The sequence below is a fragment of the Tyto alba genome, unplaced genomic scaffold (assembly GCF_018691265.1).
Source record: "Tyto alba isolate M040663 unplaced genomic scaffold, T.alba_DEE_v4.0 Super-Scaffold_42, whole genome shotgun sequence".
In the NCBI taxonomy this organism is placed as follows: Eukaryota; Metazoa; Chordata; class Aves; order Strigiformes; family Tytonidae; genus Tyto; species Tyto alba.
In genome coordinates, this window is record NW_024881318.1 from 27,663,915 (window position 1) to 27,691,450 (window position 27,536).

Below are 27,536 nucleotides of genomic sequence, written 5' to 3' on the forward strand. Positions count from 1 at the left end.
TACCCATTCATTCCATGAGTCTTTGATGGTATTTTCTAAAGATGTAAAGACAACACATTGAGGGAGCACATGATGATTAAGTTTTGACAGGTTGAGATCTACCCAATTTAGCAAGGGAGGAAGGAGGCAATCCTGCCTGGACTCACTACTCTTTCGAGTAAAAATTAATTGTTACTATTTAATGATAGGACAATGGAGTCAGGTATAATTATAAATTATTTTAGGGTTAAAACCAGCAGAATACTACTGGGTTTGAAAGGGAAACATGTAAAATCTATCTATCTCAGTCAGCTCCTAATTTTCTACCCCTGAATTTTAGGGTATGATTAATTTAGTAGTACTTCTTCATGATTATTAGGGGAAAAAAGGGGGGCAGGTGGTAACAAAAAAAGCTCAATACTGTCCTAAAAAATTGCAAAATAATGTAGGGAAAAATATTTCCAGAAGCTTGTCTTTTAGTGGCTTTTCTCATGGGAAGAGTCTCTAGTGTAGTGCAGAGCAGACAGTGTTTCATGTGATAAAGGGTAATGTGTGGACTGTTGTTTTAGGAAGCCTCTAATTCTTCTTATGTGAAAGCAGCCGTGGCAACATAAATTATTTTGACAGATACATAAAAATCGAGGAGGTTGAAAGGAATATTAAGAACAACTTCTATAGCAAGAAGCAGAGCAGACTAAATTGTTTCTTCTTTCCTTCCCCCACTGGAAATGGATTGGTTGTTTCCTAGGTGTCTTAGACATCTCCTGAGACACCAGACTTTCTAGGATGATGACGTGTATAACCATGTGAAAATCTCAGGCCATGGCAGACCTTAACCCTTTGAGACTTTATTGAGTACTGAAGCTATGCACACTCCTTTGGCCAAGAGAAGCACTTCCTAAAGCTATTGTCCATGCTGTTTTGGAAATGCTTTCAACACTGTGTGAAGGTCTGCCTGGCTTACCGTCCTTTCCCACTAATTCCATGGCATATGGTGAGCTATGAACAGTGGTGCACAGAGCTGTGGTTGTTGGGAACAACCACCAGCAAGGAAAAAGCAAAGCAAGCCAAGAGGTGGTAAGTCTAAGTGGAAAACAGAATAGGAAAGCTGGTGAGAAGGTGGACGGGGTTTCACTGTGGTAGGTATCTGGATAAACTGGTCTTCCACCTATAGTTTAGAGACACTCCCATGTTTTATCTTAATTCTGAACTATGGTGGCCTCAGTTTCAACCGGAGTTACAGAAGGCTCAGGGTATGTTCTTGGCTCCCTTGCAGTACTGAAATGGCCTGGGGAATTGGCTGTGGTTAGTCCTTGAGTCTGGATGGAGGCTGTTCCAAAGAAATATGGCTGGAACAGGGTCAGTTTGTTTATTGGCTTTGTTTGGTTTATTTCAAAGGACTGGACTCGGTAAAAATTGCCAGTAGATGGGCTGCTCTGTTCAGTAGAAGTGTGGAAAAGGCTCTTCCTTTATACTTCAGCTGGGGATGGAAGTGTGAGGAGGAGATCCCTCAGCTACCTGCTCATCTGCATCTGACTTCTTGGTGTTGTGAGCAGAAACAGCAGCAGCCACAGGGCACCAGACTAGCTCCCAAATGGGACGGAGCCAGCGGCAAGCACCACCAGTGGCATTGTCTGTGCTTCAGCCTGGCAGACAGCACTCCAGCCTGAGGTGGAGTAGAGGCTCGGGAGGGAGCAGCAGCAGCGAATGGCACCCAGCAGCCCCAGTTCACCTCCCTCTGCTCCTCATACTCCTCCAGTTTCTTCCAAGCTGTTAACAATGAGCAAGGGGCTGGAGTGAGAAACATTCTGCCCCCAGCCTGACCACCACATCATGATAAGAAGTGTCTGACTTCCGACTGCATCCTCTTATCCCAAGAGATGCACCAGGATCTTGTAGTTAAAGAGTCAAAATCTGGTGTGATCTGGGTTAATATGAAACTGCTGGGGGTGGCCAAGAGTACAGCAAGACCTGTGTTTTAAACCTCCTGTCTCTGCTGCTCATGCCTTGATAGGCATGCACTCAAGTAAATAGGGTATTTCCTGTCCAATGCAAATGATTTCTGCGGGGTTATCTACTATGCAAGTCAAGGCACAGCTTCATTTGGTTAACATCTCCAAACTATTGATGCTTTGATCTTCTGGTATGTATGACTTTTTAAGGTAGCACTTGTTAAATATTATAAACCCATCACCGTGGCTCCTGATTTTTTTTTTTTTTTTTTCCCCCCAGTGAGCTGTTTCTGCCTTTTTTTTTTTTTTGCATCTCCTGAATTATGTAGAAGATAATAATACTTAGTGATGATTTAGGCCAGCCCTGTGTATTTTTCTTCTACTTGCTGTACTAGCTTCCTACTTACCTTTCTGTTTTGAAAGAGTAATATTTGTGTGTCAAGAAATGTAGTTAAATAATAAGACAGCAAATACGCTGTTCGCTTAATAATTTGGTTTATGTCCCTTCCCAGACTGCAAACAAGATTAAGAAAGAAATTCAAGAAGCAGTGGGATTTAAATGATCCCATCAGTGTGTTCTCAGTAGGTTGTATGATACGAAGATGCAAAAACTGCATTTTGCAGATAATGAGATGGAATTACACAGTGGGCTGGTTTATGATCCTGAGTGTTCTTTTTGTCTGCTCTTTGCTGCCTGCCCACTTTATGTGCGTTGGAGACTTTATCTTGTATGCAGTTATTTTATTAATATTGTACAACTGTGTAGTTAGTAGTAAGCTTAATACTCCTTTTTATGTTACATAATTAAATATTTATCTCTATAACAAGTTAAAATTGAATCAGTTGTTTTAGGAAGGAACAGAACGGAAAGATACCATTTTAATTCTGTAGAAGAAATTCAGATTTCTTGAAACTACTGATTTTCTCCTGAGAAGAAGAAAAATTATGAATCAAAATTGCTTATAGTAAAAGTGAGAGCAATCACTGGAGTTGAATACACTGAACACATATCTAACTAGCAAGTACTGTTGAGAAGGCTTAATGGAAGGTATGTTTTGTAATACAATGGAGGGATGGAGATTGAGAGGCCTTCTACAGAATAAGAAGTCTGTCTTTGCGACAGTCTTCCTCAGGTCTGAACCGCAGAGATCTGACAGATATTTTTGCAATTCTGTTGTTTTTCTTGGTAGATATTTTTGCAATTATGCTGTCTTCCATGCATCTGAACCCTTCAGATAGTCCATGCAGAAGATGGTCGCATGTCCAGTTGGTTGCGTTTTAAGTTTTATTTTCCTTGTGGACTTTTTTAGAAAGATGAAGAAGAGACTGAGGTCTTCTCTTTTTGTATAGTTGAGGAAAGGTGAAGTTCAGGTGGCGAGCTGGTAGGTGGTAGTGATGGCAGGGAAAAAGGTGGACACAAACTTGTGAGTACCTAGAGAGGACCCTTAGCTCACTGCATGCATACCTGGCCAATAGCCAAAACTGAAATGCTCACCGTAATGTTTCAAAGATTCAGGACAAACTCTGCCAAACTAGGGCTGACAGAAGCTGCTATGTACCTAATCTTGGTGTATTGTGGTAATTATGTTTTGACACCACTGTCATTTCTTCAGACTAAAACTGGCTGCATTTAAGTTGACTACACCTTGAATAGAAAAAAGTAAAACCTGAATCCCTACGTTACAATAGTTAAAATTTAAAGTTCATTAAAGACTGATATGGAATAATTTCTCACAGAAAGTGAGATATATAATAAATAGACTGTTTGGTGGGGTATGTGTAATGGTTTAAATATAGGATTTTATATATATGTCTTTATATAAATATATATTTATATACATGTAAATATAAATGTACCCCTGTATATGCTTATATACATACCTACACATGTGCCAAATTTGGAAAATGTATATGCAAACATAGTAAAATATATCAGAAAATAATGCTAGGTGGTATTAAATGGATATGAGTGTGGAACATTGAAAGCCATTAAAACAACAAAAAGAAAATTCTGGGTGTTACTGATGGTATATTTTACTTGCTTTCGGATGGTTTGCACATTTCTCTCAATGATTTGAGAATTTATCTACTTTAGTCTAGGGAATATCTCTCAATATTGTAAACCTTTGCTTCCTTACTCCTCAGTCTCTTAGCTGTAGTGTAGAATGGGGCAGCAACAAATAGCACTTAATGGAGCCTGTGAATTTTGTTTATGTAACCTTAATCCATACTATTCAAAGGAACATTTTTGGTTGATTAATTTTCTTTTATGAAGTGATCTAGTTAACTTTCAGACCATGTGTTACTTTGGCTTTCTAGATCAGGAGATGTTTTATCAAATACGAGCTTAAAGGCTCCTTTTGACAAGGAAGCTGCTGCAGTTTCAGTGTGCGTCATCTCTTCATGGCAGCTGGTTTTTGCATTTGTTCAAGTTAATGTTCCACAGAACTTGCTTGGATTCTGGAAAGATTGGAAGTACTCACCAAACTGCTTCTTAATGCAAAGGCTTCTTTTTCTTCTATTTTTTTTTTTAAACAAAACAAAACAAAAACCAAAACATAACAAAAAAAAGAACAAAACAAAACATAACAAAAAAAAACAACAAACCAACAACCCCCCCCCCAAAAAAAACCAAAACAAAACAGCAACAAAAAAAAAAAACAAACACCCAAAACCCACAAAACTCCATTCAGTGCTGTGTGCAGTGTTGACTCTTCAGCATTGCTGTCTATGAAGATAATAAATAACCAGCTAGCTTCGTAACAAGTTAAATATAACTGTAATATAACTTAAATTTAACTTTCCTGTATAAACAAAGTGGCCACATTTCAAGTCTTGCTAGGCACAGCATGTTCCTCCTAAAGTAATTTTCAGCTATGCAATTTTAACACTAGAGAAATTGTAACCAACTTTTCTATCCCTAGAGCCTTTATGGGAATGCTGGTCTTGGGTTATTAGTTTCTCTTGTATCTACATTGTCAGTCTTTGCATTCTGCATATGGCAATAGCTTTATTTCTCTGCACTTGTATTGGCAAATAAAACACTTTGTTTGCAGTCTCCCTTAAAACAGGAGTCCTCTTTTAATCTTACTGTCAGCTATACTACTGTATTATACTGATACCAATATTAAGAAGCTGTGTTGTGGAGTAGTGGTATGCTCAGCATAGCCTGTAAAATGTGGAAAGTTTTGTAACAGCTTAGAGTCCAAATCCATCTTCATTTCAACTATATTAATAATTGAGGATGTTGAAATGAAACCATTATAAATGATTAAAGCAGATGTCAGATTTCCGATGAAAAGCATGGCAAGTGTTAATCTCTGTCAATATAGCCTTCTTTCCCTACTTTTTTTGGGAAAACACAATTAACCTTTACTGCTAGTAATTTCCTCAAATATTAGCCCTCATTCTGAGGAAGAAACTTGCATTTCAGTGCATACCTTTCACAATTTTTGCCATTTCTTGATTACTTTATTAGGAAACTTGCATTTAATATTTCAGCTCTGGATGAAGTACTGCCTGTTCTAGAAGAACTGGATTTCTGCTTCAAGTCTGTGCTCTGTTTAGTGCTTCCAAGAGCTTGTGGAGTGTCACTCTATTTTAATGGCCATACTAGTACTTTTGTCTTGTGATTTGCTGATTTCAATCTCACCAGTTCCTACCATCTTTGCCCAAATGTCTCTTGCCTGATATGGGAAGGATTGTGACTATTTAAGGAGCAAGGTGATAAAGTTCTTTGCAACTGGATTGCATCTTTCAGCAGCTGTAGTTCACCCTTGCTTTGTGATTAAAAAAGTTGAGCACAGTGCATGTTTCAGGTAATGTCTGATGTTTGTTTTATCATGAGTACTTATGGGAAACGTTGTTCATCTGTAGTGGCTGGAGAAGTGACTTGAAGGTTAGTGTGTTGGGCCTGATACTGGAGCAGGTTTTAAGGAGGAATTCCCCAGCAGTAAGATATGGTGAGAAGTCAGAATATGGAGGAGAGGTGTGAGTGGGCAGGAGCGTCAGTGATGGAGAGCAGTAGGTAAAGCAGAACCTGTCTGTGAGGGATTTGGAAACCATGTAGGAAAGTATAAATTGGATTCCATGATAAGGACCAGTGCCAGTAGTCCAGGCCACTGCTGATACAGTGTAATGCCAAATACTTCCAGGTAAGTAGTCATCCAGGACTGCCGCTTTAAATTGTGAGCAACAGACTGAAGTCCAGGAAGGATCTTCCTTAGTCAGAGAAGATGACAAAGGGCAAAAAATAGAAACTTTCTATTCTGTTCAAGTTTTGTGTGCATTCCAAAGTTTAGTTGTTGTTGAACATTACTGATTTGTTTTTGTTTCTTTGTTCTCCCTCTCTTCTTCTCCTTGGAAAAAGATGTTTTTCTCCTTGTTTTCAGTGTGCTAAACCCTGTGGTGTATCTGCTGCCTGGATTGCTAGTCTTTTCTCTATGCCGTGCAACCTGATCACAACATGAAAGCCAAGGCTCAGAGAATTGCATTTTGAGGGTGTAGTGCTCTGTGGTTTACCCAGGTTTGTGTTTCCCTAAATTAAAATCCCTGTTGATTGTTCCTGCACTGCTGTAGCTTTCCTGCAGACAAAGAGGCTTTCTTTCAGGGCTGCCTCTCATCAGTTAGTTTATCTTGTCAGATTCAAATGGGAGAAGTATAGTGTTATGAAGACAGTAGAATGGGAAAGTTACTTTTGATGTGCTCAGAGATCTAGGAAGAACAATTTTGCCCGCGGAAGGGCTTTAACTTCTGAGATTGTTTTGTACTGGAAGATTGCTGTTTCAAGACTAATACAATTCAGTAAGTAACACTTTGATACTTCCTTAGTGCAACCCTGCTTCCCATTTGCGGTGTTCTAGCAGTTTAGATCATCTTTCAGGGTTCTCTCAAGACTATTTTTTTTTCCCCACCCACAAAGAGCCTCTTCTGTAATAGTATTATTCTGGGGAAGGAGTTGTGTTTCACAGATTATACAGGATGGATAACAGGATTTCAAGATCTTTGTGAAACAGAACTGAGGAAACAAAGCTACAGCAAGAGCTCTAGGAGGTATTTGTCCTTTCATGCAGTGATTTGCATCTTGCCTTACTGGTAAGACAGAGGAGACTTCATATTTTTTATTTTTAAAATATCTATTTCTCAATAGAACATTTAATTTCAATGTGATAATAGATAAATTCTCCATATAGTTGCAGCCACATCTGAGCAAATAACAATGATTTTTTTTTAAATGGCAAGTGGGAGAAAGTTTTCTCATTACATAAGATTTTGATATTGAGTATAATGCCATCATACTCCCCATAAATAATTCTTAAAAATAACCACCCCCAAAAAAAACAAGGTAACTTGAATTAGGTATCTTTGATAATGATTTGTGAAAGGTACTACACTAGCTTCATGTGAAGAGTGTGAATTTTGAATTTTAATATAAAAGTGAACATAAGACAGTCATTTACATAGGAAATTCTTGCAGAAGTGATAAAACTCTGAGTTTTTGCAGATAAGGGGAAATGTTACTGATAAACCTTTATCTGGAATCATCTTTGTAGCAAAATCAGTAAAGGGTGCCTGGAATTTATTGAAAGTAGGGTTTGTTTTCCTGAGAACAAATCCCTGCCCAGGGATTAGATGCTTAAAACGTATTCCTTCCTTGCGTCAGGAAGTGTGGTGATCCTTTTGGTCCCAGACTTTAGCCATGTCAAGTTAAAGTCTTGTAATGGGGTCTCTTAACCCCAGCGTGCACTACAGATGGTGTAGTGATACCCACATCACTATGATCATGGATAGATGCAGTTTGTGTGTCCTTAATGAATACCAGAAGTTTCTAATATGTGCAGTTTTAGATTGGAGAATTGCAAAGGAACGGTTATTCAAGCTTTTAAAAACAAGTGTAGCAGATAGTGAGACGTGTCATAGTATGATATAAGAAAAGTTACCAAAAGTCATGTCATAGTATGATATAAGACAAGTACAGTGACATTGCATGAAGCCAAAAGGAAAAATTTGGACCATTCTTAGATAAGAGAAGAATCGAATATGACTCTTCACCTGGACAAAATTTAGAGATGGGGGAAAACAGTATGACTTTGAAATTGTTATCTAACTAAATATGGAATATTTCCTCAAGTTCCATAATTTAAAGTAGATTATGTGCTGAGAATGTTAAAAATACCTATAGAAAGATGAGCTTAATCTAGACAGATTCCTAAAAACACATGTATATAACTTCATATTTTAAAAGTTCTCCCTGTTTGTTCAGCTTAGAAATTGCAGTGTATGTTTAACTAAGTTTTGACTTTTTCAGTGTTCTAAATGTGAATCCTACAGTCATTGTGCTTTCTTTTCTTAGATGGGTTTACAGTAATGATAAGTATATACTCATGAGATAACTCAGTGTTTAAATGATTATAATAATTAAGCAATATGGCAATTCATTGTGCAATTAATGCAAATTAACTTTGCAATAACCCATTAAACAGTTGGGAAAGTCACTCTTGGTGCTTCACAAAACATTTTTCAAGTGAGACTGGTCTTAGTGTTCGACTTTTTGTGTGTGTTGCAGCTGTCTTCTATACTTCTTTCATACTCAACATTTCTTCTGCCTTTGTTTTTATTTCCTATTTTCCTCATTTTCAGTATTACTTGCAGATTATTTTTGAATCTGATTTACTGAGTTGCTTATGCTATTAAACTCCACCCTTTCTTTTGCATTTTATTCAAGACTAATCAGTCTGGCTTTCTGGCTGTTATATAGAGATCCTAATGGTACAGAATTCATCTTTGGAGACATCTACAAATGTGACCTGAATTTGCTTCCATTGGAACTTATAGTGTTAATGAAATGGGTTTTATATAAATTTTTCCCCTTCTAGTGTGTTTGAGTTTTTCTGAAACTGTACAGGAAAAAAATTCTGATTGCAGTGCCAGAAAACATTAGTGTATATGCACTTCACTTTATACACAGTTATGTTCTCTTTGATTTCAGGTTACTATTTTCCTTGTGCATGAATGTTTACGGTGCTGGGGATTTATGTTTGTGAGAATATTCCTTGTAGTGGAAAGAAGAAAAAAGGATAACACTTCTGCCAACAAATACTTAAAAATTGTATCATGTAGCTAAGAAAAATACCTCCTTTCCCAAGTCTAATAAATGTGTTAATTTACTATTTATCTCGCCTAATGATCTTGTGATATGGGAAATTAGTGGCTTTGAAGATGAAAAATGTGTGAGTAAAAAAATGCATTCATCTTCTTAGGGATCATCTGTCCCATTGACAAAAGGCACAGATGTGAAATTTATCTCAATAATTAGATTTATAATTATTGTATCATTTTCAGATTGATAAATCATTGCTTTTTGTGCCATGTGGTTTGAAGCTACCCTTCATGCAAAAGAAGTAGGTTTAATCACTGAATGGTGATTCTAAGCTTCAGACTGTTTTTTCACATTATACTTGTATATTTTTATGTATCGTAAAAAGTGTATAGCAGAGAAACAAACAGCAGTCAGGGAAGAACATTTTGTAAATGACTCTGCAGGGGAATGTGCGTCTTTGCACAGAAGAGCAAACATGGAAGCCTGAAAAGTGTCCGTGGTTCATTTTCTTTGGAAACTGCTGTCTTTGCCATTATCCAGTACGATCATAGACTTCCTGGACATGCCTACAAAAACAACAATAGCTCTGATTTTTAATAGGAGACTGGGAAGTGAAGGAACAAAGGAACAGAATTTCAAAATGTCCGTATGCAGTACATGCTGTATTTATGATTCTAATGTCTTCTTTACTCTCTTGCCCACAGCTGTAGAACAAGCAACAGGAAGAGTTTGATGGGCAATGGCCAATCTCCAGCACTGCCTCGACCTCATTCACCGCTTTCAGCTCATGCAGGTGATTTTACATCTTTGCTACTACTGCTGTTATTAAATTCTTTGAATGTCTGTATGTGGAAAGGAAAACAGACAAATTCTCTATCCCACTACTCTTGTTTCCGCTCTTTGTAATGACAAAAAGTTACGTATCATTCCATCCAAACTTCTGTTATGTTTAGATCAATAAATCCTACCTTATGGTAAAAAGCGGTGCAGAAATACCTAACATAGACTGTGTAACAATTTTTTACTTCCTCACTTTGCATTCTGACGTTCTGATGTGTTTTCTCTGCCCCAGCACCATCCCCATCCCACCTCTGCCCCCTTTCTGGGACTAGTTCAGTCAGAAAAGGATATAAAATAGCTTGCACTCATAGTAAAGGTAGTGGAGCTGGTGATTAGGCTATTTCACTCTATTCCTAGTGCTTTTGCTCCCTGGGATTTGTGGGGTTAAGCTTGTTCCTGGAAATTTCAGTGCTTGACTTTGTGTCAATAAATTGATGATTGTGTTGTTTTGGTTCTAAAGCACCTGAGAGCATTTAAAGATTGAATGAAAGTCCATAAATAAATGTTTTATTAATAATGATTGTCTTAATTTTTTAAAAATAACATTTTTAGCATATCAAAACACATCTCCTCAAAGGTTTATTGTCTTTATGATTTTGGGGCATTGACTGTAACTACATGCCTAAGTGAAAGCCCCACACCAATCTTTGCGTAGGCAATGATACTTAATACTTTGAATAACTGCTCTCAGGTGGATGCTAAAAGAGAAGGTGCAGAGTTTCAGTTGAATTTTTGAAGAGAATAGGGAGTTTAGTAAGATATCTTCAGTTTTCTTGTGGAAGCAATATTATTAGAGAAAATATGATGGTGGCTTTCACTCTGAGCAGCAGGCTATCACAACCAGGAATCCAGACAACGTGAAGATTTGTGAAGAGTTCAAGGCAGCAGAGCATTTAAAAGAAACAATCAAAGAAAGCAAAACATGGTACAGACTAATTTAAAACTGAAAAATTAACTGTTGAAATATTTGGGATCCCTCTCTGGGTCCCCCAAATGCAGAAGTCAACATTTGAAACTGAGGACCTGTGGTCCCCATCGAAAGAGGATTTAGTTTTGCTGTGCAGACTTGATGAAAGCAATAGCAATGCTTGCTGTGAGAACTAGCATGTCTGCTGCTATGAGTGACTATACCCACCCATTTGGAAACTGATAGCTTAGACCAATGATGCCTAACAGGCTTCAGAAGTATGGAGTGATCAGCACTCATTACATGGGACCTGAATATAGGTTGTGTATTTAATAAATGCTGGAGAGCTCCTGTCTGGCAGTGGACTCGTGCTTTCACCAAGTTGCTTCATCTTTTTGAATCGATTTCTCAAGCCATAAAAGGGGAATGGTATTGCTGATGTCACAGCTGTTGACAAGTGTCTCTGAAGGTGGAAAACTGATACCACAAGGATTAAGACAGGTTAAGTGTAAGCTGTTCTTTTCCTTAAACTCAGACATATGTACTGTGTATTCAAAAACCTACTGTGGAAATCTGGCAACTTCTGCAGTTACCCAGGATACAGTACTTTCTCTTAATGCTGATGCATTCTCTTGAGGTATGTGTGCCAAACACTTCAGCAGCACTAGGAAATATCATATATGTGATGAAAATTTGCATCTATATGGCTGGCCCTGTTATTAGCTTGCCTCTATGTATAGTTAATTACAGTAAATATTCTCACAGCCATTGGCTCCTAGCCCAGTTGGCTATTGTGCCTAGACTAGTCCCCTGAAGGGGCAATTTGAAGTTAGAGCATGCTCAAAGTCACCCTTGACAGGTTTTCTGATTTGTCTAGTGATCACTTAGACACTGCCTGGAGTTGACTTGGTAGGCAAAAATTATGATATTCAATTATTTATGTCCATGTGCTGCAAGATTACATTTTACTGTCTTTTCATGTCTTAGAAAGTTAACTGAACTTGGGTTTGGTATGTCAGGCTGGCATCAGATTATGCTGCCACTGCCTATCTTCTGACACAGTTCTAAAAATAATCACATTTGCTTCAGGGTGGGAGATTGGAAGGGAAATCTGAGGCACTTTCAAGGTATTGGACATACTCTGAAGTCACTTTGCTTTGGTTTTGATAAGAAGTGCCCAGAGGTTTCTTGTTGGGTACCTTCCTGATTCCATGAAACAGGAAAATAAAGGATATAACCTGCTGTGATTTGAGTAATTCAGATGGATAGATTATACATGACCTCAGTTGCTCATGCCTTTTTAAAACCATTTTGGCTCCTAATTTCATGCTATCAATGCTTTTCTGCCAGATCTCTTAGAGTACTGTATCCCACTGCTGTACTCCCTACTGTCAGGGTACTCCAGCCATCTCTGGGGAGAGCCTGCTATTGCCCTTACTCAAAATAGCTTAATTAGATGCTCTTATTTAAGCAGACTAGGTTCTTGACTTCATGGTTGTACCATCTTAGTTGTATTGCAGGTCCTTACTCCTTTATTATAGTCTGTTCAGGATGAAGGGAATCAAGATTGTCAGACTTTTCAAAATCCACCCAGGATCAATTTCTATTAATTATCATCTTGATAATCTTCAGTGTTATCCTGGGCCCTTTTGGTATAGTCCTAATGAGACTGTTGGCATTGCTTGGGAATTCAGTGTCTCAGAGGTATATGAAGTCAGTATTTTCATCCTTTGTGAGGATACCCTTGGATCTACAACTTGTTTGCTTCCACATTAATTCATTGCTTGTTGGGAGAACGGACAAAATACATGCTTAGTTAACTTTGCTTGCATTGCATATCTGAGATGAGTTTTATTTGGATCACTAGTTTAAGCTGCCTGTTTTTTCCCCCCCCAAGATCTCATATCTCTGAGGGTAGAAAAGTGCTATGCATCCTCTGTGTCAACTGAAGCAAGATGTGTGGAAGGCATGTTATGAATCTTAAGGTGGAGCTCTCTTAGTCAGAGTGTACTGCATTAGCACTTATGCCAGTATCTGTGACTTTGCTTAAGAATGTTTTCATCTTTTATATCTGCAGAGCAATCATTTAGAGATCTGGCTGCACCTTTGGAAACAATGTGCCATTACTTCAAACCTCCTGAAGAGCTCAGGTTGCTACTAGGTGTAATCATAGCAATCTGGACTGGAGTTAGCCTAAACAGATTGTGTGTGTGCAGTATTGCTCTATTTTACAAGAAAAGCTTCTTGAACATAATCGTAAGTCTTCCAAGGTGCATTTTATACCCATGTTCTTCCTTTCAGTTGTGTTTTTATCCCAAATGCAGTCTGAACTGAAGGCACTGGCTGTTCTCTAGTTTAAATAGACATTCTTTGAGGAGAACCAGTGGCCCAAGTTTAGGAGGATGGTAATTGCCCCATATGAGAAAGACATACAGAGTTCTTGGGCAATTTTCTCCCCCTCCCCAATTTCTATTGTTTGTTCTGAGGATAATAAAGGATTGCTGCTGCACAGGAGTCTTGTTAATCTTTGTAGATGCAAGCTGAATTCAACAAACACTGAATACTTACTTAGTTTTTTGTTAGCTTTACCATCTCAGTTATTTTCAGATTCATGTGGTCAGATGGGAGGTAGAGAGACAAGTGAGACAACACCAAACTGAAGAAGTATATTATGCAGGGCTCAAACAGGGCATGAGTAGCACCTGTCGAAGAAGGGACAGATTCAGCTGAAAGCAACAGTGACCATGTAGTCTCATGGGCTGTAGTAAAGAGTTATTAGTGCAATAAGTAGTCCAGGGCTTGGGAGTGCACAGAAACGTATAAGGTCTGAGTCTCAGGGTTAAAGAGGGGATCTAAAAAAAGACAATGTGTGCAACAGATATATAATATCTCCATTATGTACATTAATTACTAATACAATACATGTAATGCCCGTTTCCTCTGTGCAGGACCTATAGCTACCTGTGGAGATAATTTGTGTTGGTGGAAAGTCAGGTTTTAGTTTGCAACTGAAGTCTCCCACTATGCCTTATGCATATGTGTAAAGATCATAAAAGATTTCAAGAATAGTATTAGCTTTCACTCCCTGGTCTTTTTTATGAAATTAGAAAACAAATCTATACCAGGTCACTCTTGTGGGTTCAAACCTTCATCATTATTAGTAACTGTCTTACGTTAGTTGTCTGGACATCCTTTCCCTTTAGTATCTGGGCTGTAAGCTCTTAAACCTGCTGAAAGATCCTTTTAGTTTTTACATGAACTGTGGGTACATGCAGAATTATGGGAAGCGAAAGATTGCAGCATCAGCTTGGACTACATCTGGTGCCATGGTCATTAATGGGCTTTTCCAGCTGACTGCCTGCTGCTGCATAGGCAGGTCATCTGTACCACCCAGCCTCCAAAGTGAATGATTATAATCTCAGCAAGTCAGGGCACTCAGGTGTCCCCACCTCAGTAGTCACAGGAGCTTGTTCCTGTGGGTAATACTAACCCCTAATGATTAATAGTCACATGTGGTGCTGTTTAATTATATCTGCTGTAGGAACAAGATTTAGCTGTTAGGAGCAAGGCTGTAAACCTTACTTGTCTGTATTTTAATAAATGTTTCATGTGGTGCCACTAAGACGACAGGTACTAGGACAAGAATTGCAAGATAAGTAGGAAATTGTTTAAAGTGCAGAAGACTTTTGTGCTAAAGTGAGAAATACTATAAAGTGGGAGCAGAGGTTATCAGTAGAGTCCTCAGGTTTTAGTTTTGTTGCCAAATCTTATTTATCTTCTCATAAGTGACATTTTAGTGTAGCTGGTATAAATTTGGAAGACATCCAGTATGAAACAGCATTGGGAAACTGTTGAAGTGACTGAATGATCTCAAGGACTGGAATAAAAATGTATGAAATTACATAGCAACATGGGACCAGTAACAAAAATGTCTACTGTAAGCTGATCTATTATAAGGACTTTATGCAAGGACCTGACTGCATTTTCTGGGTCAGATGATGTTTACAAGGACCAGTCTAGTGTAGCTTTAAAGATAAAATCTCTGAAGATATATAAAGGAAGTAATTTTCAATTGAATTTGGGAAGATTTCATGCCACTATAGAATGTCCTGGGTACATTTCATCTGGAATACTGCATGCTTTTATGGCCATACATGTTCAGATGAGATCACATGGGGGGAAAGGCTGGTTGGATAGAATGTGAGAACTTTTTGCGTAAAACTGAAGGACTGTTGTTTGCCCTAGCAACAGGAAGATTGAAAAGCGTGTATTGTTGACTAAATCAGTCAGAGGTGTTTTCTCTGTGGAATGGGAAGAGAAATACATACTGGCCATATATATCAGAATATGAGGGTTCCTGAAGAATAGTCCACTAAGCATGGCAGGAACAAATATGACTTTTCCTGTTGAATTCAGTAGATCTATAAATGAGATTACATGATGCAATTGCCTAAAGCAAAATTCAAGACCAAGGAGATCTTACCTCCATTTGTAATCCTTTCTCTATGGCTTTTTAGGTCTGCCTAGACCTTTCTAGGCAGTGTTAGAGTGCTGACTGCTAATATTCTGCTCTCATTACATTAGGATTTATTGCTTGCATCAGATAATTTTCTTTGATAGACATACTTTAGCTACATTGAAATATAGCAATGAATAATGCTGTTTGCATCGTATTTTAGTTGTTAGGCTTGCAATCACACTGGAAGCATTTGTGTGTATACATCAAATTGAGAGTTAGTTTCCCTGGATTTTTAACTTGAATCCTGTGGGTTTAGTCAGAGGTAAGCGATAGTGAGTGCTGGCTTATTACAGTGTGTTTGAAGCAAAGAAGAATCTCTCCTATATGTAGCTTCTGTGCTGTTCTGCTTTAGCAGTCTGTGTTGACTGGGTTTTGGGGAAAGGACAGCTAGGTTTGTAAATGAATGAAGGCTTAGTATATTTTCATGGTGAAATATGGGAATGCTGAAAGCTGAAGACTAAAGCAGGATTCTGAATATTTTTTTTTTCTTTTTAGAAGAAAACTGGTATTTACAGAAAGGAAAACTATTTCAATTATTCTGACTTGTCACATGTAGAATTATAGAAATGGTTTTGCTAAAATAAAACTTTGGGGTTTTTTTTTGTTTTTTTGTTGTTGTTGTTGTTGTTGTAAAGTAGAACTGTTACAGCAGTTTCAGAACACCTTTACTAGTTTAGGGACAGAAGAGAAAAGTATAAGTGGTAAGTTACATGCAGATACAACTGACTTTTAAATTAAATGCCATTAAAACATAGCAGTGCTATGTATTTTAAGTAGTGGTCAGAACACGCAAAGCATCCTGGCAAACAGATTTAAGGAGTGTGCAAACCTTCCTTCTTGTTACTGGGGAAAGTTGCTTGCCGGTGTGAAGCATGATTAATCCAGGTATTGAAGTAGCTTGAGCTTCTCACCTCTGTGTGGATCTCAGTGGAAAGCACCTGCATTAAGTATTCCAAATTATTCTGGTGCCCAGCTGTGTGTTCTGCTGACTGGCACAATTTGTTATGGTATGAAAGTCAGACTTGTAACTGTTGGTGGGTTGTTTCTTGTGTATTGTTCACTTTGCAGCATGGGTTAGTCACCAAGTAAACTGACACCAGGAAAGTATGACCCATTGTTACTTTGTATTACTGTGGTGCTGATGTACTGTGATTCAATTTAAAAGACCTTCAAATAATTACATCTAGACTTCAAGCTGGATTTGTCTTTGGTCCATCAGGAATTTGGGATAACAGTTATCATTGATGTGTTATTCCCTCAGTACTAACAGAAAGCCATTGCATCTGAAACTTTATTTTGTAAGTAGACAGCTAGTAAATATACATTAATAACATACTGTGACTGTAACATATGCCTTTTTAAAATATTTAAAACATCTGTCTGTGGCAGAAACAGGACTTCTTAAATTGTGATTGTTTTATAAGTAGCTTCAGGTAGTCTTGATACAGTTTTCTTAACAATAGCTGCTTGCAAATTGAGCTACCCTGTGTGGTGTTGTGAGGTAGACTATTGTTTTGGTATGTTGATTGCCTATTCATTGTGTCTCCCAGAGGATGCTGATGTTAATTACTTACTTAATGTCTGACCACCAGTCAGGTTTACTTTACCAGGTCAGAAGCATCGACAGTAATCTCAGCAGTATAGAGATACCCTAGGACTGAAACATACAACAGCCAGCAGATCCCAAAAACCAGTGGGATTTGACTAATAAGCAAGCACAGCACATATGGACAGAGAATTAACTGACACTGGCTTTTTTTTTTTTAAAGTCTCCCAGGTATTGACTTGCAGATGGGTGGATGAATGCCATGATGGATGAAGGTCGCATATAGGACTCTGCTCCTAACCTATCTAGCTTTTCTGGAACACCACACCTTAAACCCTTAATAGCACTAGTTGTTTCTCTAGTCATTTGGGGTTTGGATTTCCATTCTTTGTTTCAAGGCTTGCCTGAGTTTTTAGACTTCTACATAAACCTGCAGGATTTGGTATCCAGATATTATGTATGCAGCTTTACCAGTTCTGTTATTTTAAAAACTTGTTTTCTATTGGAAATAGTGCTTGCAAACTGAATTTCCTAATAGCAGGATCTGATGTTCTTCCTGAGTAAGACTTTGACTTCTTTGAGTTTTGCCTTTTTTTTTTTTAACTTTCTTGATTGTGGTGAGGTAGTTTGTAGCATTGTGTCTCCTCAATTCCACTGCAATAGCTGTAAAATTACTGCATTCATCCACCATGGTGCTTTTCTTCTATGCAAAGTTTACACGTATGTTCTGACTAACTAACAGACAGTTAGGCATGTTCTTGTTGTGCATCATATATGTATGTATCCATATATAACTTCAAAAAAGCTGTCAGAGGAAAGGAATTTGCTTGCAAACCCCCGTATGCTGGTTGGTCAAATTATTTCCTGTCAAAAGCTGTTAATGTCTCACTGCATTAAGCCTAATTCTCTGCTTTTCTGCCTGAGTTTAAGGTAGCTTCTTTGTCTTTTTTTCCTCTTATTCAAGTCCGCAACACACTCCAGGTTACAGCTGATTTTTTTTTAGTGCAGTAGCTAAAGTTTGTGAGCATGTTTCATTTGCACAGTGTTACTTTTTTTTTTTTTAAATAAATTCTGGTAGCAACAAGAGAAATCCAGCTAGCTGTTAAATTAAACGAACTGTTGCTATCAGTACTTTGGTGTTTGCAGTTCACGCAGGACAATAATAAATTGTGTTGTTCACCAAATAGATTGAAATCTGTGCAATGTGTATGGCTTCACATTCCTTCTGCTTCCATCCACCCCCACCTGCTTCAGGGACCAAAAGTCCTTCCCACCTGGAAATTATGGAGGCCCTGAGAAGTGTGTGAAGGGTAGTGAAGAAGCTGGGGTCTTGAGGAGGAGGGAATGTTGAGCATAATTCAGCTGTGATAAATAAATGGGAAAAAAAAAGTTGGAGGTATTGGCCAATGAGAGGGAAATATTTGTCTCTTGGGGCTGTGGGTAGAGCAGCTGTGAAGATGTGATTTAAGCACAGCTCAAAAACCATCTTGCATCTGCTTCTAGCCAAAAAAGGTGGGGATGTGGGTGTTCACTGTGTTTGGTACCTAATGGCTCCATCATTACACTATCTCATATAGAAATAATGGGACCTGTTATTGACATCACTATGATAAATGCAATGTTAATGCAAAAATTTGAGTAGAAATCAAGGCCACTTGAAGTCCTTTTAAGAACTCATTCTGTTGTACTTATGTACACATAAGTAGTATTCTCCTCAAAAATTAAACGTTGATTCTAGCTGGGTACATTGGAGCTTTTTTTTTTTTCTTCCGTTGCTTAATGTTATGATCTCATTTATGTCCAAAAATAAAATGTTACAACAACAAATACATTTCTTTAATGTATTGTTGCAGTCCGTTCCCTGTTTAAGGAAAGATTGACTTTTAGATGTATGCCACTGGTATTTTAAATTCAATCATTTTAGCTTTTGGTGTGTGTTGTTTGTTTGGTTGGTTTTTTCTTTGTTAGGTTTTTTGTTGGTTTTTTTTTTTTTTTTTTCAGGGGTTGTCTTTATTTCTTCTTCAAATACCTCTAGTTGTAGGTGCTGAGGCACAGAGGTGGCAGGATCAGCTCTCAGCAGCTGACTTCTTTCTGCACTCCTGCTGGTCAGCAGGAGGTCAGGTGCTTTCATATAAAATAACAGAACATAAAGTTACAACTTGTTCACAATGTGCCATTACTTCTCATCACCGAGGGTGGTCACCTTTCCGTGCCTTGGTATAACAGAACTGAGGGGAAAAAATTTCATTCAGTGTGTTTGCTCTGCTTGTTTGTTTTGGAGCTAGGGGGAAAAGAAAATCACAATAATGCTTCTGTGGAAATGCTGTAGAGACTTAGTGTAAGGGCTAAATCACACTGATCATTATTTTTCTATCTTTTAAGTGTTTTGTGTGATTTAAAAAAAAAACCCACCTTGTTTCTGACATTAAAAATGTGCTTTCAAGCTAATATACTGTTTTTAAAAAACTTTAATTCTCTAATTAATTTGAGAATTCTCAACTTAGAAGGCTGAATAGAGGATTTTATATGAATATAGAATCCAATATGTAAAATACAAATGAAATGTGAGTTGAAATAGGATTCTATTTCAGAGTTTATTTTCTTAGAGACTGTGAGAGAAGAAATTCTGAAATTAGTTTCTAACCTGCCTGGGAATGCTTGGATTAGTATGTCTGAATGTTTTTTAGTGATTTGGAGGTTTTTTGTTTTTGTTTTTTTTAACCCTAATAATTTTTTTTTTGTGTGTGTATCCCACCCCCCCAACAGGAAACAGTCCACAAGATAGCCCTAGGAATTTCTCTCCCAGTGCCTCAGCCCACTTTTCTTTTGCACGAAGGTAAGAGGTTGTTTGTGATATGCAGCATGCATTTTGCATAGAGAAAATGTTGTTGGACCCATATATTAAAAGATGATTGCAAATACATCTGTCAAGTCTATCATTTAGAATGATAACTGTTTTCTCACTGACATAAACTCTTAAACATCAGTTGCAACAGAGCTGTACTGGATGATTGATACAATGCAATCACACCTTTTTAAAGTTAAAAGAAAAAAAATCATTATTATTTTAATTGCTTAATTGTAATGGATCCAATTCAGACACTATTTCCTTATCCATTGAGATATGGGGAAATTTTAAGCTATGTCTAGGTTTTTTTCTTATTTTTTTTCTTAGCATTATAAGAAGTGCATTGCTTATAAGAGCACTATTACAGAGGTCCTGAGTTCAGGGCCCAATTTTTACTGGCAGCAGCAATACTGTCACCATACCTTTAATACCTGACCTTGTCTACTTTTACTGTCTGTATCACTGAGACAGTCAGCTCTGTCATAGAAGTGTTATGAGGATTAATCAATGTTAATAGAATTTTTGAGGGTCTAAAGTGAATTTAAGTGATATATGAAGTAAATTATTATTAAATGAACCATAACCAAAGTTGATAGCATGTCATGGGAGACTGCCTGTTTGTGCCAGTTTGGTTCCCTATCAATTAACACCTTGTCAACATACCTCAAATAACATGTTCATTAACTCTTAAGCCTGGGAGTGTAGGCAGATTTTATATCTTGACCCAAGAGTATACACACAAAAAATGAAATTTGAATGCTGTGGCTTTCTTTTTTATTAAGCAGTGCCAGGCATGTAACTGCTGTATTTGCAATGAGACAACACTTACTGCTATAGTTCTACTTCCTTTATCTTGGGAGTTTAGTAAAGTAGCACATGCAAGCTTTTAAGAGGAAGAGTGAGGAAATGGCTTAGCTCTTTTTAAAAGCTGCAAAGGGGAGAAAGCTTTACTTGTGTACTCCTTTTCTCTGAATCCAGTTCAGCTGTGACAGCAGAGCTTGTCAATTTTTCTAATAGCATATGATGCCACTTTTTAATCAACACCTTATAGTTGAATATTTCTTTTGAACCTACTTATTCTTTATAGTGTCTTTAAAAAAAGGAAAGCTATCTATACATTACATTTGTTTGTGAAAATATTTTTAGAAAGATTCATTAAAACTAGAAATAGCTTATAATGGAAAAAGCAGATGTGAAAGACCAAGCATTACTTAGAAGTACAGCAGGCAGGAAGTGGTTTTCCTTTCCCACCCCTAATCATCAGAAAGTTTAAATCATTATGTTTTTGCAAACCTTAAAATTCAGGAGGAAAAAATGGATTTGTTTACCTATGTTTCATTTGGATTTTGACCATTTTTAAAGCCCTATAATGGGTTCTAAATAAATTCTTTAATTAAAGGAATGCTAACACAAGAAGTTTCTGTGATTTCAAAATATTTCACCACTTCAGTGGGATTCAAGAAACTTATTTAGAGCAATTTTCTATGGACATTGATTTTGTTCAATGTTTATAGTGAAAATGATGGGATGCATTTTGGTAGTAAAGTGATCTGTGATTAGTTGAGAGCTGTTCTCAGACTTCTGACTTTATGCCTTTTCTGTGATACCTTGTAAATTCAATGATGATACAAAGGAAAGGAAGGACAGCGTGTCTGTATGTGTGACAGACCAAGCTGAAGGAGCAGGCGCTATGTGGTATAGGTGTGTGGATATTCCTTTTCCATCCACTGCCCTCCAGCTAGCAGGGATACTGGAAAGCTGGAGAAGTGTGAGGAAGGGAGGGAAAGGCAAAGGAAATAGTTTGGAAGCCTTCTGTGAAAAAGGAGGGCTTCCCAGTGTAGCCCTGTCTCATCAGCTGCTGGCCACAACACGCAGTGGCAGCAGCAAAGGGAGCTGCAGCAGAAAGGTGACCCTCTGCCACGCTGCCAGCCGGTGCGCTGGGCTGGAGGCAGCCTTCCCCGGGCCCCTCCGCAATGAGCAAGAGTATCACCTTCCTCTGCCCACACCTGATGGGGTGGTCAATGCCCAGGAATAGCCTGTGCCTCTGGCAGTCACTGCTTAGGCCTCTTCTGCTGGTACAGACAAATCCAGCATCTCTACAAGCCCATGGGTAAGCGACAGATCCTGCCTTCCAGAGCTCCTGGGAAGTGGGTAGGACCGCACTGTAGGACAGGGACAAGTGGTATATGAGCGTCCAGGGGAAAATGCTGTAGGGGCTTGCTACTCGTTTTTCCCTTCTTCTCTTATGGATGCCTCCTATTCTACCAGCTTTGCTTCCCAGGTAACTTTCCATGATACCCCATCCCCGCCCTCAGTAGCCCTTCTGTGTAACAGTTGCTGTGTGATGCAGGAGCCCTGTTCAAGATGAGTTATTCAGTAGGGAAGTACTTTCTGTCTCACAGCTGCAGAATATGTGGGTCTTGCCCATGTTTAAATACCTTCCAAGATCTTGTTCTTTCAACTTGTGCATCTGAGCCAAAATGAAGAGAAAGTTCATTTTGGAATTGTACATTCATCTGGAGGTAGCTCATGCATACCTGGGGGAAGGGGATAAGGAAGGGGAATTAATTAATTAAAAATTATGGAGGAGGAGAAAGTTTTTTCCATGAGCTTAGTTTTTGATAGTCACAGTTCCTCTAACACATGTCCTCTTTATATTTTAACACTAATTATGTACTGTAGTTTCTTTTCTCACACTGCCTCCCTCAGACTTGGGTTTTAGCTTATGGGTGGATATATGGGAGTAGGAAATAAGGTGTTAGAATGGAGAGAAGCAAGGGTTCTTTAGACAGCTAGAAGGGTAGGGAAGTTCTATCAAGAGGTTTAAGGTTCTTGATTTCGCATGACTTCAGTTATCCTTTATGGAATTATACTGGTGTAATCAGACTTGAGTGATGATCTTTGTACTGGCTGTAAAACAGAGCTTCAATTCTCCTTTCTCCTCCCCCTCAGTATCATACTGTTTGTTAATAAAAACTTGTCCTGTTTTGTTATTTATGTATTATTTTGCTTTTTTCAACACATTTGATACAATTGTACTCCAGTCATGGGCACCGAAATGACAGGTAAATGTTACCTCCTCAAAAATCCAAACACTGCTCCCATAGTTGTTTTTTGGTTTGTTGCTCTGAATGTTCAAGTTCCATGTTGTCTGTGTGTAGCTCGCCTGAAGCAGTGAAGAACGAAAATTGGGTTTGGTTATGATTTTTTTTTTCTTCTGAGTGAGCATGATTTTGCTGCAGAATTGTTTTTTCTGATTTACATATCTAACATTTAACAAGTTTGATTTTACCTAATCATTTCTTGCGCTTATTTGACATTAACCTGCTATTTTGCTGGTATCCTGCACTGATGTCACTTTAGATAAGCGCTATCCTTGTACTTCAAGCAGACTGTGGTGGTTAGTCTGTGGTTCAGAGCATTGTGGCTTGCATTTGTTCACAAGTTTTTAATTTGCTTCTCATTAATGTTCATCTGATGGACTTGAGAGTTATGAAGAATCCCTTTGGTCCATTCTGTGTGTATTATTGAGACGCCATTTATGTGGAGCTGTTCATTCACTTCCTAGTTGTTTCATCTCCTAGATTTTTAACTAGAAAACACACTAAAAAAAAAAGAATAAATTTGTAAGCCTAAGTCATCTTTGCTGAATGATTGTTTATTGTGGCACCCTGTGAGAGTTTACTCTATTAAAAACCCTGTTTGTCATTATTTTGGAATGCAGTTTTATACAGTAATACTTCCACAGATGTTTCTGTATTAGGATACTGAAATGTTCATTTGACTAACCTTGGTTTCACAACAGGACTGATGGTCGTCGCTGGTCTTTGGCTTCTCTCCCTTCTTCTGGCTATGGTACAAATACACCCAGCTCAACTGTTTCTGTAAGTATCCACTTTGCTGTGGTGCTAGATTTCTCTTCTCAAATGTAGCTTCCTTCTCTTAGGAGAAGGCAGTGTAGATTTTGTTACTGTTGGCAGACTTTGAATTAATATGGGATACAAAACTGCTTTACTTCACGGAAATAGAATAAAATTTTAGGCAATGTGTTCTTTGCCTAGAGATGTTGGCAGTGAGTAGTGTTTAACTGCCCCCTTTTGATCTGTGGGGCAGTAGAAGGGGAGACATATTGCCTTATTTTAACCATATGGTAGCTAGCTATCCATTTTTAAGTGAGGCTCCCTTCATAACAGAAAGAAAGAGTAGCACCCTATGACATGACTCATCCATCCTAAGTTAGACTACTATCTTAAGATGGGATGAATCACAGACATTTGCCCGTCTTTTTTCTTCAGCAATAGTGAGCTGTTAGTGCATCTAACCTATAATAGGTTAGATACTTAGCATTTTAGATGGCTATAATTAAAATAGAAGAATCCTTTGGGATACAAGATCAGGCAAAAATTAACAACTTAGACATATTTATCCTGTTATGTATCAGCCCTCCTGCCACGCCTGTACCATCTGACTTGTGTTGTGTACCATGGCAGTGCATGAGATCCTGCTTCAATGGAGCTAGGCAGCAGGAAAAGTATGAATCTGTACTTCTGCACATTTTGCACAGCTCTATACTGGAGAGGAAGCTCTGGGTCATGTTAGAACCTGGAACTAGGCTGTCTGTTGTGATAGCCACACCTGAAAGACTAGGGAGCTAGAACTGTGGAGGAAGCCTGCTTTGGAAATAGCAAATAGTTGGCATTTTGACAGTTACGTTAGATCTTCTGCAGTAAAGAGCTTTGTCCTTGTAGATCCAGCTATGACTCTTCAAAACTAGTTTTGTATCATGAATCTTGGTTTTTACCTTTAGGATTGTATCATTAAAAAAAGTACTGTTTTATGAATGATACATACTACTGGACACCTGATACCTGATTTTTAAAAATAATGTTTCTTTGTCAATTTAAGTAAGCTTTCTCTTCCCTTGGATGTGTTCTGTTTCTCTTGTGAAATAGTTGAGTTCCACATCCTGTACACTGATGAAACATGACCATTTTATGTTACGATCAACTCTTACTTTATTTTTGTCCACAAAGACTTCTGGAAAGTCAAGTCAATTCTTGCTGACTTCAAACCAGGCTGAGGGATTTCGTGTATTTTAAGAACTGTTCCTCAGCAGCACTGATTTTTCTGACCTATGCTTTCCTTCCTGTGTAGACCTTACTCTTGCCAAGCAACTTGCTTGGTTTCACATTAATTTCCTAACTGTTTTCCACAGTGCATGTTTGTACACCTCTTCTTGGAACTAGATCAAATATTCCATGCTCTTCTCTTAAAATATATTGATGTAAGAGGGTTATGTCAGATAAGTAACTGCCATAGCAACACCATCGTTATTAGGAGAAACAGGCTTGTGCTAGAAGGGAAATGAAAATCTCTGTCAGAAACATACCAAAACACAGTTTTAATTTTCAGTCCATACTCAGGCTTTTTTCTTTGGTATATTCCATTTTAAAAAGGTAATTCTAGTTCTTACACTTCTTTCCCACTTAAGTTTACTAACAACTGTATGCATCATGGCATGTGGATCAGTTTTACATAATTTTTGCATTTCTTACGAGAAAATATAGCACTGTCATTTATGGATTTGGATATCTTAACTTCCGTAATAGACTGTTGTTGAGTTCTCCATTGATATTTCCTGACTAGAACACATCATATAAGTATTAAAATAGATGTCTTCCCTGTCATAGAACAAACAGTTTCTGACTTATGGAAAGAAACCTGTTTTCCAATAAGTAAGTTTGAATTTTGTTGAAGAAACCATCAGTTGAGTGTTCGTGTCATATATTTCTTTTGGTCACTTTGTTGTTTTTTATTTTTCCCTCAAACATCCTCTACTGCTGATGAGCCCTGCAAAAGCACTGGGACAACCTCTGAATTTTAAATGCAGCCACTATTTCTTTGCTTCTCAGTAGAGATGCTTTTCACTTTCTTTTTTAACCCACTGGTTGTTACACATGAATGAGAAAATTAAAACTGGAAGTGTGCTCATCTAATTGATTTCATGTACTTTTTCAACATATGAAACAGCTAGCAATATTCAACCTCCTCCATGTTCTTACAAATTCGAAGAAGCAAGGAGAGACCACTTCACACACAGTAGCCTAAGTGTAAATACAGAACACTCCCTTTTCAGTGCTGGATAAGTAAGATTCACGTTAGTCCAGAGATGTATCAGCTGGAGACCAGAAACAGTATTTGCACATCACAATAAGGCAGAACTTTGATCTTTGCAAGCAACTGAAAGCCCAAGCAGAGGCAGAAGGGTCTGTGATAAATCATGATTATACTTATGAGTGTAGCTCACCATTTCTTGTTAGCCTGTTTTTTCTTTTTTTAATATTGAAAGTGAAGGGATTGATGGAGTTACCAATTTAATGGAAGCTCATGGGTTTAGAAGTGGTTCAAGTACCACATATACCCATTCTCAAAACAAAGTTGAAATTAAATGAAAGTATCTCCTTAAGTGTATTTGATTTAAAAGAAATTCTTGGTGTGTTATATTCTAGCCAAGTTGGGTAAGATCTTGCCAGTTATGAGATGCAGTTTAGATGATGTGAGTTTCTAGAAGACCGAGCCTATAAAAATGATAAAGTGAAAGAACACTCAGTTGTATATTTTTACCAGTAGATTGTATTCTTGGAAGCTTATTTGGTTGAGGAAGTAGGTTAAGGAGAGGAGGAGGAGACTTTGGGGCTACATTAGCTGGTATTGGCTACAAATTTGCCTTTCTGGTGTTGGAAGAACAATTTGTGTTGCTGTGATGCACTGTGGTTGCGCATATTAAAAAAATGTTAAATCTTACGTGATTTTTTCAAGCAGCTCTTCTAGAATGCCAGGAGATCTATTTTTAAAGAGTTTTCCTATGAGAATTTGGATTTGTACAGAGATCAGAATTCAGACCTCCAAGAAAACTCACTCTGTGCCTGTGATAGCCCAGATACGACTGAGAGTTGCTAGTGGAAGAAAGATTCTCGCTTTAATCCTCTTGGATCTAGACTCTGTGACACCTTTTATGAGAAAAAGTGTGATACTGGTTATGGTCTTCCTGATCTTCCCAGCATCCCCTGTAGCTGAAGAGGGAGATTGATTTTATAGAAATAACTATCTGTGATGGTTTATATTGGCAAATTTCCCTATGCTAGAGTATCTTCTACTTTATGGAATGTGGCTGTGGGTTGACATCAACTAGCTGCCATAGTGTGAGAATAAGAAAGAACTTATCTGTTCTGTGTGCTGAATTATGCATGGTACTGTGCTAAGGCTGAATTTCATGAGTTACTGTGACTCGACAAGTCACTACCTATCATGTGAACTGTGGTAAATTTGTGGTATGTGTGCTTCTTAGCCTACAGCAAAGCAAGGTAATGCATTCTTGCCAACTTTAACTTGTTCCGATGCGATGCAGCCTTCCCCTGTAGGCCAATCCTACATGAGCTAAACTTTCCCCGTGGATTTTCTTCTTTTTTGCTTTTAAGAGATGACTTCATGAGATCCAGTGTGATGAGTGATCTTTTCTTGAGTTCCTAGGAATTAGGATATATCCAGCCTTTACCACACAAACTGCCAGGAAATTATGAAGACTGTCCAGTTCCTGTGCTTTACCAGCCTGGATATTACCTTCTGAACTTAGCAATGTATGGCAATGTCTGTATGGTATGAAAGTGTATTGATTTCCCTCACTAGGGATGATATAGCAAAGAAGCTCTTACTGTGTTGGCCTCCAGTAAAAGAGCAGCCAGGCAGGGGCCTTAGTATCCTATATGAGAAGACAAATAAGAACAATAATGTGCACATGAAGATTGACATATAGAAGAAACTTGCTTTCTTGAAAATGCCAGCTGGA

The 27,536-nt window shown here is 38.0% G+C and overlaps 1 protein-coding gene across 6 annotated transcripts in view; it reads left to right on the forward strand.

Annotated features, from left to right (window-relative positions):
* MAST4 (microtubule associated serine/threonine kinase family member 4) overlaps positions 1-27,536 on the forward strand; it is a 308,421-nt gene that overhangs the window by 220,897 nt on the left and 59,988 nt on the right. For 5 of the 6 annotated variants that reach the window (XM_042804476.1, XM_042804477.1, XM_033009056.1 and 2 more), the window contains 4 exons: positions 9,735-9,823; positions 19,609-19,678; positions 22,735-22,755; positions 23,496-23,574. In XM_042804476.1, coding sequence (XP_042660410.1) covers positions 9,735-9,823; positions 19,609-19,678; positions 22,735-22,755; positions 23,496-23,574 — 259 coding nt within the window. The remainder of the gene's footprint in view (positions 1-9,734; positions 9,824-19,608; positions 19,679-22,734; positions 22,756-23,495; positions 23,575-27,536) is intronic. The other variant, XM_033009057.2, reaches the window with a different exon arrangement.